Below are 13,580 nucleotides of genomic sequence, written 5' to 3' on the forward strand. Positions count from 1 at the left end.
AAAAATTCCTCAAACATACAAGTATTTCACACCATTTAAAGATAAACTTGTTGTTAATCCCACCACAGTGTCCGATTTCAAAAAGGCTTTACGACGAAAGCACACCATCTGATTATGTTAGGTCAGTACCTAGTCACAGAAAAACACAGCCATTTTTCCAGCCAAACAGAGGAGTCACAAAAAGCAGAAATAGAGATATAATTAATCACTAACCTTTGATGATCTTCATCAGATGACACTCATAGGACTTCATGTACACAATACATGTATGTTTTGTTCGATAAAGTACACATTATATCCAAAAATCTCAGTTTACATTGGCGCGTTACGTTCAGTAATGTTTTGCTTCCAAAACATCCGGTGATTTTGCAGAGAGCCACATCAATTTACAGAAAAAGTCATCATAAACTTGAATATAAGATACAAGTGTTATGCACAGAATTAGAGATATACGTCTCCTTAATGCAACCGCTGTGTCAGATTTCAAAAAAACTTTACGGAAAAAGCAAACCATGCAATAATCTGATTACAGCGCTCAGACAACAAAACCATGTTGGAGTCAACAGAAGTCAGAAATAGCGTTATAAATTTTCAATACCTTTGAAGCCTTAGGAAGTGCAATATGACCAATATCCCACCGTATATTCGATAGGCGATGAGTTGAAAAATGACAAACCTCAGATTTCCAACTTCCTGGTTGGATTTTCTCTCAGATTTTGCCTGCCATATGTTATGTTATACTCACAGACATCATTCAAACAGTTTTAGAAACTTCAGAGTGGTTTCTATCCAAATCTACTAATAATATGCATATCTTAGCTTCTGGGACTGAGTAGCAGGCAGTTTACTCTGGGCACCTCTGAGCACCAAGCTACTCAATTGTGCCCCCAGCCATAAGAAGTTCATTTCTTCATGAGACAGATTGGGAAAAGGACAGGTACATTTCGTTGGAATGTTACCCACTCAACCACACAGCCACACTGTAAGAAATGATTCTGTAGTGAATTGAAATTGTTTGGCGGTAACGCACCCGGGTTAGTCACCCCTCTCCCCACCAAAGACCAGGGTTAATTTCCCTGCTCCAACCCTTCAATCTGTTTCTCCCACCTATCTCTATCCCCTCTAATCATTTCAGAACTGTCTCAATAAAGTGTCAAAATGTATGCAAGTCGTTTCAATGATTTACTWTTTTAATTTTACCAAAATAATGTACAAATACGTCCAACTTAAAATGTTGTTGAAAATGTGTCTTTTATGAGGCTAACCAAAGAAGGCGAACATTGAGTGATTGAACTCATTGGAAGTCTTTGGTTTGAATCCCCTTGCATTTCCTATCTTGCCACTTGACTCTGTTTTAAGAGGATTGTGGGTAATTCAAACAATTTGGACTTTGTGATTTYTTTTCACACAATGTCGTATGCATGTTTGAAGAATGACAACTCTACGTTAAGCTTGTTGTGCCATGAGGTGTAATGGATCATGATGAGCAGTTATCAAAACCGACGTTCAACAAGGACTGCACCCATTCCCACATTCATTACTGTTAATGAAAGAGGCTAAGGCAGAATCCTCAATTCTTGCAGTTCAACCTTCTGTTGGGTCTGGTGGTTTAAACACCGTGTCTGACAATGCCTGACAAAATTGTATAAAAAGGCAAATTCTCCAATACATAAAAAAGTGATCTACTTCTGTACTAGACAGGATTCAAAACATCATAATGGTGTTGAGAAGCTTTAGAGAGAGGAAACTATACCATAAGAGAAGGGATCTAATTCTGCACTCAAAAGAACTTAAAACACCAAAATAGTGTTTTAAATATTTTCCGTGATTGCTCCCAGTCCCTGGCAAAGTATTGCACAACGCTTGATTTAGTGGTGTTACAACACACCATGTAATATTTCAGAACATCTCAGGATGATGTGTTTCAATACTCCAGCAAAGTTAAGGTTTCATCTCCTTCAAGATGGTGGCAAGCTCAGTCTTACAAAGCACTTCATTTTTAACAATGTTGGATCAGTTCCTACCTAGGAGGCTCTAGCAGGAAGTGTCACGCTATCACCTTTCCCAAATACCAGCGCCATAAAGATATGGACTTGTTTATGGCTACATATATTGCCGGGGAAGGTGAGCTTAATGGTGCCAAAAAGGAGAAGGCAGTTAAGAGAGATGATAGATTGACAGCAAGGCAGGCAAGCGCAGCTCCATTTCTATGGTCGTCATTGACGGTGTGTGTGTGGTGTGTGCGTGTGTGTCTGTCTAAGACTGTGTGTGTGATGTGTGTGTCTCTCTCTCTCTCCATCCATGTGTGTGTTTGTGGAATGAAGCTGCCACCCTCAGAGTAGCTAGATTTATCTAGCCCATAATTCTGCCTGTCTGGGTTTCATTAGCTAGAGCTGGGATCTTAAACTATGCTCATCATCCAACTGTAGGGGTGGAAAACACTAAATCACACTACGCCATGTGCAATAATAACCCCAAAGGCTTTAAGACTATTGTTCTGTGCTGACCTCAATACAAAATGTATTTAAAAAAACATGTACATTTGCATCTTTGCTAAAATGCATTTAATGACTCAAAATGCATATACAGTGCCTTCAGAAAGTATTCACACCCCGTGATTGTTTTTCACATTTTGTTGTGTTACAAAGTAGGATTAAAATTGATTTAATTGTCTTTTTTTTGTGCTCAGCTCTATTCCGTTTCTTTTTGCAATAAAAAACTCCCTAGTCCTTGCCGATGACAAGCATACCCATAACATGATACAGCCACCACCATGCTTGAAAATATGAAAAGTGATCCTCGGTGATGTGTTGCGTTGGATTTGCCCCAAAAATAACGCTTTGTATTCAGGACATAAAGTTTATTTCTTTGCCAAAATTTTAGCAGTTTTACTTTTGTGTCTTTTTGCAAACAGGATGCACGTTTTGGATTTTTTTTATTCTGTACAGGCTTCCTTCTTTTCACTTTGTCAATTAGGTTACTATTGTGGAGTAACTACAATGTTGTTGATTCATCCTACATTTTCTCCTATCACAGCCATTAAACTCTGTCATTGTTTTAAAGTGGTGAAATCCCTGAGCAGTTTCCTTCCTCTCCAGCAACTGAGTAAGTAAGGGCGCCTGTATCTTTATAGTGACTGGGAGTATTGATACACCATCCAAAGTGTAATCAAAGAGATATTCAATGTCTGMTTTTTATTTATTTTTACCCATCTACCAATAGGTGCCTATTTTTGTGAGGCATCGGAAAACCTCCCTGGTCTTTGTGTTTGAAATTCACTGCTCAACTGAGGAACCTTAAAAATKATGTTATTGCACACAAAGTGAGTGCTTGCCTTCTTATTATGTGACTCGTTATGCAAATTTGTACTCCTGAACTTATTTAGGCTTTCAATAACAAAGGGGTTGAATACTTATTGACTTTTCATTTTTGATGAAATTGTGAATATTTTGAAAAACATAATTCCACTTTGACATGATGTGGTATTGTGTGTAGTCTAGTGACAAAGAAAGGCTGCAACACCTCAAACAAGTGGAACAAGTATAGGGCTTGCTGAAATGCATGTAATGACTGACAATATTCCAGAAATGAATGGCTATGAGATCTAGGCTACAGGGTGGGCAAAGTGTTTAATAATTTGGCTTCCTCGATTACTCTTTACATATTGATCAATGCAGATCATTTGTTTGGCCACCAACCAAAACTTTGGCAGTAGCTAGGTTTCCATCTAATTTTCCCACCAGAGATGTGTTTCCATCAAACTGACATGTTGCGGATAAAAGGCTGTGTGTGATGACGTAGTGCACATAAAAATAACTTTTGCCATTAAATTCCAATGTACCAAATAAAAAATACAAGTTAAATGGGTTTCCATCGACTTTTCAACTCTACAGTACTGATGGTTTTGTCACAAAAACTGATGCGTTATATAGCAAACTCTGGTCTGCCACATGTGCCCCTCTAGCCAACAGCTTGCAGACACAGTACGGGTAGGCTACATGATGAGATTATTATGGATAAAGAGCGATATTATTTATATTTGTCAAAGGGCAGCCAAGCATTGATCATCATGTTACCAGAATAAGACACTGGATATTTATTGGAAAGGAGCATCAAGMTCATCACCGTGCACTTTCACCCCCCTGTGAAGTTCATCATAACTTATTTCATCTGTAGACTAATAAACTGCATACTTTCCCGAGTCGTAGTGGGAGGACCGCACAACATATCATTGCGTGACTACAAGTTTCCTTCCATGTGATGGTTAATATATCAATATTTGCGCATGAAGTCRTTTCCACCACTATTTCTCGCATAAATAACTTTACAGACACAAAAGATCCCACCATGTCGAACGAACAAATTGTCTTTCGGCTTTTWTAAAATTATACCAGCATTTCATGTTTCCATCAGCCCGGGTTGTGACTTTTTTCATGCATCGGGTAATTCATCCGCACGAATTGCTTGGATGGAAGCGTGGTTAGTGATAGCATTTCAATTGTGATGGTGAGTAAAATTCAATATTGGTGCATCATTTCTACTTAACACATCAAAGGGATGCAAAAGGGACTCATTTAGTGGAACGACCCAGTAACACMMMATGGTAGCAGCACAAAACATGGTACAAACATTATTGGGCACAGACAACAGCACAAAGGGCAAGAAGGTAGAGACAACAACAYATCACACRAAGCAGCCACAACTGTCAGTAAGAGTGTCCATGATTGAGCCTTTGAATGAAGAGATGGAGATAAAACTGTCCAGTTTGAGTGTTTTTTGCAGCTCGTTCCAGTCGCTAGCTGCAGCGAACTGAAAAGAGGAGCGACCCAGGGATGTGTGTGCTTTGGGGACCGTTAACAGAATGTGACAGGCAGAGCGGGTGTTGTATGTTAATTTCAATGCTCTCGTCAACTTTGCTTGTTTATTTGTCATATGCACATGAAAGACATGGAGTCACTACATGACTGATAATGTATCACGTTTGAAGTCATTTAAATTGTAGTGTTGTTGGTATGTAGTTAAGGCAGTTAAGAAGAGATAGACAGCGAAGATAGTTAAGAAGAGATAGTTAAGAAGAGATAGACAGAGAAGATAGACAAAGAAGATAGGTAGAGAAGATAGGCAGAGAAGAGAGGCAGAGAAGATAGGCAGAGAAGATAGACAGAGAAGATAGTTAAGAAGAGATAGTTAAGAAGAGATTGAGAAGATAGTTAAGAAGAGATAGTTAAAAAGAGATAGTTAAAAAGAGATAGACAGAGAAGATAGTTAAGAAGAGATAGTTAAGAAGAGATTGAGAAGATAGTTAAGAAGAGATAGTTAAAAAGAGATAGACAGGCAGGCAGGGAAGTGCAGTGCATCGCCATTCTCATGGTTGTCGGAGAAGGTGCGTGTCTGTGTGTGTATGAGGAATGAAGCTGCCAACACCAGAGTAGCTAGATTTATTCATCCCATAATTCTGCCTGTCTGGGTTTCATTAGCTAGAGCTTGGATCTTAAACTATGCTCATCACCCAACCGGAGGTGTGGAAAACACTACATCACACTAAGCYACGTGTAATAACCCCTAAAATGTGTCTGGAAGGCATCTCCTGCAGAGGGCCTATCACACAATACCTACAGAGGGACCTATCATGCATCACCCTATCGGAGGCCTCGAAGTTGTTGCCGGGTAAACCGGGGTCATCCTGTCATCCTAACCGTCTGTGCTGACCTCAACACAACCCTTGGAACTTTAACCGGTGTTATCGAAGGACAAAATACACGTTGTTTTTAGAGGTAGGCACGTGTGTTCACTTTGGTGCTAAGATGGTAAATAACGGTTTCTATGTGTGTGTGTGTGAGACCGTGTGTAATTATGGGTTTTGAAATAGCTCATATCTTGCAACAGAGTTTGTTTTTCAGTGATTAAGGATCGTTTACGTTTATTTAATAAATCTTTYGGAGTTGGCATTTGATTAAACAGAACAGATAGTTTGAAACGTATTCTAGGYATGGTTTKTAACAGTAGTCTGTGGGAACACCRGGATGACTAACAGATGCCTCAGGTACTTCTTTATCTGTGCCGTTCCCAATAAGCAGAAACCTGTGATCAGTTAAACATTTCCTTAGCCTCACCGTAACCACTATCAGGTAAAGCTAAATCTGACCTTAGATGAATACCTAGGGGAGATGTTAGACTTTACAGTAGCAGCTAAACAGACGTGTCCTGACGCATGTACAGTGCAATGGAGCCATTAAGTTAAATGAATAGAATATGTAACATAATGCGTGTCGGCAGGCTTGGGGAAAAAAGTGATTTGGTCTGACAGATACCACCTCCGATAGGGAATATGAAGTGAAGGCAGCTTGGAGGTTTGTGTGTGGTAGGTGGAAACAAATATAAGCCCCATGTTCATTCTTGTCACGTGAAATTTCACAAAACCATAATAAGGTCGACCATAGAATGTTCCATGTAAATCCTTATAAGAGATTAGTGTACCTAAATAAGAATGTACAGGCCTACAGTACTGAAGGGGAAAAAAATAACTGGACTGCTGCATGTCTATGTATACAGAGAGATAAGAGGATGCTGGGTTTATTGTAAACATGATGTATATATKTTGGATGTAGGTGGAAAGCCAAAGCAGGAAAAGAAAATCTTTCCCAAAGTCAAAAAACAACAACATCTAGGGAAGAAAATGTTAGGACTGTTACAGTTCAGATGTAAGCGACCAGTATGTTGAAGGCAGATGTTAGTCAGAAGGCCCCCTGAGGACCTATAGGAGCTCTGCACCCTAGGCTGCCCTTGCTTTTGCCTGACTGTAAAAGGCTGTGTGTTGATTTAACTAGGGCTGAAGAGAGCGATTGTAACAGCGCTCCCGAGCAGCATACGGTTTACCAAGACGCCAGGGATCTCCCCAAGTGACTTATAGAAGAGAGTTCAAACTGTCCAAGCATTGTAGGAAATATACTTTTAGCCAAAGGAACACACATGATTCTTGACATTTGAATCTTTTTTGTTTGTTTTGTTAACTTTTTTCTCTGCCCCCCCATGCTATTCTTGCTTTCTGGGTGTCACGGTAATGCGAGACGACAATGTGAACTTTGGGCCAACGAATTGTGGCCCCGTTGTCTGACGTTGCTACTCTCAGGAGTCCATGCTAGTCTGTTCAGGAATACAGCTAGGTTTCTATCGCTACTTGTCATCACTGCCTCCCGTCAAGACTAGGAGTGCGGGGGGACTGGGGGGGGGATTCAGATAAAACGACTCCCACATCACACGGTGAACACAAAACATCCCACCCCTCTGCTACCCGAGACAGGAGATACCGCTGTACTCCTGTCAATTGGCACGGCTCGCAATTAGGATCAAATGGGCTATCTATGGAACATGTGACCAACCCCCTTGTCTATTTTTAACATAAGCAGGATGACAACATTGACACATTGAATCCCTAGAGAACAGAAACATGCACAGTATGCCATAGCTCCTGGGTACATCAAAGCCTTGGCTAACGCTAGGTTATCGCATGCTATGTCTATCGCTATGGTATGTATGCTAAGCCTTGGCTAACGCTAGGCTATCGTATGCTATGTCTATCTCTATGGTATGTATGCTAAGCTGCATTGCATGCCTCGATAATGCACAGCAGGGCAGTTATTTTGCAACCCATGTGCTATAGTGGTGCAGACATACTAGGGCCAAATGTTAGTCATCACCAAATCCCATAACCTCCTAATTCTCTCATTGTCCATCACCTTACCAARAAGCTAGAAGTGAGGAATGCTATGGAGATGTATGTGTAGGTGTGCATGCATGCCTTCTTAACATACCTAGCAGTTGCACTCCACGGGTCAACCCATAGACATCTATCAGTCCCCACAGCGGTTCTCCTGTTCTCACCCCACTGAAGAACAACATCGGGTTGGACTCATTGATTCTATAGAAGACCCGGCCCTTCTTGTCCACCCAGAAGGCGATGACGTTCCCTTCGTTGGCGAACTCCTCAGGTAAAGCCTTGGCCCAGAAGCCACTCTGGGAGACCAGGTCAGGACAGGCATACTTGGGCAGGCTGTCTGGGTTGATACGGGACGGGTCTTTAGCCGTGAAGCCCAGACGGAGAGCTCCGCTCCAGCAACACTGCTTCTTAGTGATCTGTGGAAGGAGGACAGACTATGATAGGTCGATGGTCTTACAGCAGTCTGTAGTAGCATAAGAGTGTAAGGAATAGGGTTGTACTTTATAAGGAAGTCAAAATTTTGCCTTGAAGTTTGAAGGTTCCCTTTGTGTATTGTTTGTCAATGAGATACCATTTTGTGACCTAGGCCTATACAATGCTGACAGGTTGCAAAAGAAAGCAAGTAATGGGCCAATTTGGTTTGTTGAGTGACTGGTTTGCTTTGCCTTGGTTTTATAACTGTACTTGGGTTTCCGTTAGTAAAATATGGTGGCAGACCTTTGACAGGCAGCATTTTCATTTACCGGACATTGCAGCATTTTAATTTACCGGACATTTAAGACATTTAACGGACCAATATGCATTGGGTGCCTAACCTGATTAAGGCGTCCACCCACAGCGACAGAAATCCCATTTAGATTATGGTAATTCATCTCAACAGACCATGCAACTCTAGGATGCAATGGCGTGCGTCCTTCTTACAGAATTCCGATGCGCAATTTGAAAATAACTGCCACGTTTACTTTTCCTCAGCTAACAACAGGAGTAACGCTCATGCAACTGATCAGAATATTTAGCTTCAAATATTGATCCATTATTATTTCTTCACATTATAAGCGCTGCAATGCGCACAAGGCAGTAGGAAAGGTGCAAATGTTCGTTTCATAATGCAATTAGCAGGAAAACACAGTAGTCAGAAGTGCACCGCACATGCGAGCGGTTTCATGAGACAGAGAAAAAAATATCCATTTGAAATTTTGAAGGGAGATAAAGATGCAACAACTAGCATGGGTTGGTAATATGACTAGGATTGTGCATTTGGCTCCTGGACTATAAAATAAAGTTGATTTGAAAACCAATACAACATGAGAGGAATAGGCTACTGGTTTCAATGGCATATGGAAGTCTTTATAAAATAATTGCCTGTAAGTTTGGTTGGATTTTGGCTAGGCTACTTCGAAGCCAGGTAAGACATGTCTCATAATATGTACTGTAGTAAAACGTTCAGGTTTCAAACAGTTAATTATATGTTTTCAAAATTCATACTGCCTTCAGGTCATTGCAAAGTGGTGTGTGACACACTAATGCCTGCCTAGTTGCCTATGCACTTGAATGGCGAATGGGAAGCGCAAATCAATTACCAGTTGAGAAATAAAAATAGTAGCTCTTTTTAATCGTGGCCATCAAAACTGTTTTAACAGGCGATTGCATTAAGAATTGTTGCACAATGATTGGGCTTATAAAAGCACGTTTCACTCCAGCACCAACGGACCAGCTGTTTGATGAGCTGTAGCAGCAAATCTCACGCTACAGCGATTGGTATTTCAATCAATGAATAGGCTAAAATTCCCCCGGACATTTGGCCGGACCAAAAATGTTTTAGTAGCGTTTCTTTCTTTTCTTTTTTTTTTACCGGTTAACGGAGACCCTGAACTGTACCTAAATATTACTAATGTAAGACAAAAGCCTAAGTTGTCTTGAGGTTTAAGTGTACTTCAGAGCAGGGGTTCCCAAACTTTTTCACTCAGGCCCCCATTCCAGCATTGGGGAACATCAAACGTACCCCCCGCGAGCGAGCCAAGTCTATTTCTATAGGCACAAGCACTGTTCATGACACAAACTCTTCACACCCCTCTTGTTGGCGGAGAGAAAATATTGCAGGTTTAAAACGTATTTCCTGCAGTTCTACACATTTTGTCATGGGGTGAGGAGAGAATTGATCCATTTTAAAGATAATGTTTCTTGAAATTCTATTTAAAAAAACGTTTAGGAACCACTGCTTTAGAGCACTTGGCTGAATGAACTGTTGTGCTTGCTGCTATTCACTCATCACTGTTTTACCAACACCCAGTAAAGCCACATCCACTTTCCCTGGTGCCATAAGCAGTATTTACCCAGTGCTTTGACTGTGTTGACATGCTGGCTTGTTAGATGGAAACCTGCTAAGCCTATTTGGGGAGACACAGGATCAGGAGGGGGAAGCAGCAGTAGACTGAATGAAGGATTTACCTGGACAAGCTCATAAGCTAGATGTGTGTGTGTGTGTGTGTGTGTGTGTGTGTGTGTGTGTGTGTGTGTGTGTGTGTGTGTGTGTGTGTGTGTGTGTGTGTGTGTGTGTGTGTGTGTGTGTGTGTGTGTGTGTGTGTGTGTGTGTGTGTGTGTGTGGGTGTGTGTGTGTGTTGCCATTCACATCCTGACTTGTGTCAGGTGTGTTTACATTATATATACCGTGCATACATCAGATACTGTACACATCAAAGCTAGTCTCACCTATTGTACAGATCCGTGTTAGTATCTTCTCTCCATATCTTGCGTCATCTTTTGAGCCTTTGGTGTCAGCATCCCACCATGTACAGAACAACCTACAAAGTTCCCTCAACTGGGTGTTTCTGGTGCCTCTCTGGCAGTTCAACATGTTGATTGGGGACCTTGCTGAGGAATGGGCTTTTTTGTTCTTGAAAATGTTAATCAAATAAACAAATAAAATGAATCTACCGTTGTTAGAATACTTTGAATACTGTAAATAAACCTCCTTGGGTGTGGTGTTGTGTCCATCTAAATTCTCTACATACCTTGATCCGGACCTGCTCGTACAACGCTACGGGTCTGTTGCTGAAGGTGATGGCGTTCAGAAGCTGGCCTGCCTCTTGACGGTCCTCTGGGCCAGGTCCATGGCGATCTGGGAGCCCTTGGTGTTCGGGTGAAGAGCAAGGACTTATGGCAGGCCTCTCTCTGGCCCCGCCCACAACGCCACACTGCTGGATGGGCAGGCAGCGCTTGGGCTTGTGGTGGCATCGGTGGGTGGTGGAGGGAACGGATCCGCCCAGAGAGTCTGATGGATAGACAGAGGGGTGCCATCAGAAGATATTCGTACCCTTCTAATCCTTTATACAGTATGTGTTTGGTGTTCTATGTTGTTATGAGTCTTGTACTCTATGTACCACTCATCACCACACATGAAGTTCCCTACCAGGAAATATATAGGATTAATTCTAAATAGAGAATTTAGTCCATTAGCGCCTCACTAGGATCATCTGCACAGGAAAGCTTCAATATGAGTGTGTGCCTGAGTCCTGAGTACTGCTAATGAACAAGATGCAGAGTGAATGAATGTGTTTACCAATGACTCAGGGAGCAGGGTGGAGGTTCTACAAATCTGTCCCCAGTCACCTACTACACTGCAGCAGCCAGACATGCTCTCAAAGACACACATCTCGTTTCAATGTCATGCCTCCTTCAACTGTTCCGGCCATAATGTGAGGCCTTTATCACGTCATGTGAATGGAACATTTGCCTGTTTTCCCATGAAGTTCCCTCCCAGAAAAGACAAGTTATTTGAATGTAATTGAATATAAATACAATATTAGAAGAGGTGTAGTTCTTGTTCGGCTTTAGCTGAAGTTGGATGATTGTCACATATTAGGATGTGTAAATTGCCCCACGATGCTGATCTCAGCACAACGTCATGTTTCCCCACGTTTATGGCAAAGGTTAGGATTTAGGGAGGCTATAGCTGATCCCAGATCTGTGCCTATGGGGACCGTCTATGGATTCTTAGGCCTCTTCCTACTAGTTTACCTCTTACTACAATCTGACTTGTTTTGATTCACATAAACAGCAGTTGCTCAGTAATCATGTTGGTCCTCCAGCCAAAACCAATTGTCCATGCTGTTTGTTTGACATTTTACAATGTTTGAGTAGGAAATTACATTTTCCTCCCTGTTCATTGCTTTGTGCCTGACCTTATGACCTTAGCACTGGCAAATAAAGTTAGTGGTTGATGTGTACCATCTCTGACCCAACATTATCATCCTGTGTTGTGAGTATTGATGCCAAGGCTGAGTCAGTCACTACGTGGCATTTTCAGTTAGGATTAAGCATCATTACTGACAGTGTAGAATATAATACAATCCTGTTATAGTACCCATGTTTATAGTATAACCACATGTAAATGTACTTTGAGTTTAATTGAATATTATTTATTGATATAAGGAGAGCATGTCCAATAACCTCGTATTGTCTCGGAAAAATGCATACAGTTCATCATATGACTTCATATAAACAAGTACAGGAAGTACAAACGGACAGGAAACGACAAACTACATGATTTAATCTAGTAATGGAATCCAAATAGATATTCTAGCGCATCATTAGGAAGTGCAATACTAGGAAAGCTCCAGTATGGTACAATATATCATATGACTCGTATAAACCAACTCAGGGACGCACAAACTACATGATTTGATTACTATCTAGAAATATAATGTAGATAGAGAACCTAGTGCATTAGGAACAAACCATAGGATTTCACTTCTATCTAGTACAGCTACATGTGTTATAACACATCAGCAGGATCTGCAATGGAAAGCTTCAGGATTATCATGACTATTAGGAATAAATCTAGATAGGTAATTTAGTCCATTAGCGCCTACTAGGACCATCTACACAGGAACGCATCCATATGAGTGTGTGCCTGAGTCCTGAGTACAGCTAATGAACAGATGCAGAGTGAATGAATGTGTTTACCAATGACTCAGGGAGCAGGTGGAGGTCTACAAATCTGTCCCAGTCACCTACTACACAGGCAGCAGCCAGACATGCCTCTCAAGACACACATCTCGTTTCAAGTGCACGCCCTCTCAACTGTTCTGGCTATAATGTGAGGCCTACACTGAGTGTAAAAAATGTAGGAACACCTTCCTACTATTGAGTTTGCACCCCTTTTGCCCCAGAACAGCCTCAATTCGTCAGGGCATGGACTCTATAAGGTGTCAAAAGCGTTCCACAGGGATGCTGGCCCATGTTGACTCGATGTCTTCCCAAAGTTGTGTCAAATTGGCTGGATGTCCATTGACCATTTTTTGATACACACGGAAAACTGTTGAGTGTGAAAACCCAGCAGCGTTGCAGTTCTTGACACATTCAAACCGGTGCGCTGGCACTACTACCATACCCCGTTCAAAGCCACTTAAATATTTTGTCTTGCCCATTCACCCTCTGAATGGCAACATACACAATTCATGTCTCAATTGTCTCAAGACATAAAAATCCTTCGCCCAGTACATCACTGGGGCCAAGCTTCCTGTCATCCAGAACCTCTATACCAGGTGGTGTCAGAGGAAGGCCTAAAAATTGTCAAAGACTCCAGCCACACCTAGTCATAGACCTTTTCTCTCTGCTACCGCACATCAAGCGGTACTGGAGCACCAAGTCTAGAAGCTTTAAAGCAGCTTCTACCAAGACATAAGACTCCTGAACATCTAATCAATAGTAGCCAGAATATTTGCAGTGCCCCCTCCACCCTCTTTACACCACTGCTTACTCTCAGTTGTCATCTATACATAGTCCTTTAATAACTCTGCTACATGTACATTGACTCTGTATCGGTACCCCCCATATATAGTCTCGCTATTGTTATGTTTAC

The 13,580-nt window shown here is 41.5% G+C and overlaps 1 protein-coding gene across 1 annotated transcript in view; it reads right to left on the reverse strand.

Annotated features, from left to right (window-relative positions):
• Nucleotides 1-13,580, reverse strand: part of neurl1aa (neuralized E3 ubiquitin protein ligase 1Aa) — a 72,615-nt gene that overhangs the window by 39,167 nt on the left and 19,868 nt on the right. Inside the window, exon 3 of the mRNA XM_024010143.2 lies at nucleotides 7,812-8,133. Within this exon, the coding sequence (XP_023865911.1) occupies nucleotides 7,812-8,133 (322 nt within the window). The remainder of the gene's footprint in view (nucleotides 1-7,811; nucleotides 8,134-13,580) is intronic.

Source organism: Salvelinus sp. IW2-2015, linkage group LG1 (genome assembly GCF_002910315.2).
Source record: "Salvelinus sp. IW2-2015 linkage group LG1, ASM291031v2, whole genome shotgun sequence".
NCBI lineage: Eukaryota > Metazoa > Chordata > Actinopteri > Salmoniformes > Salmonidae > Salvelinus > Salvelinus sp. IW2-2015.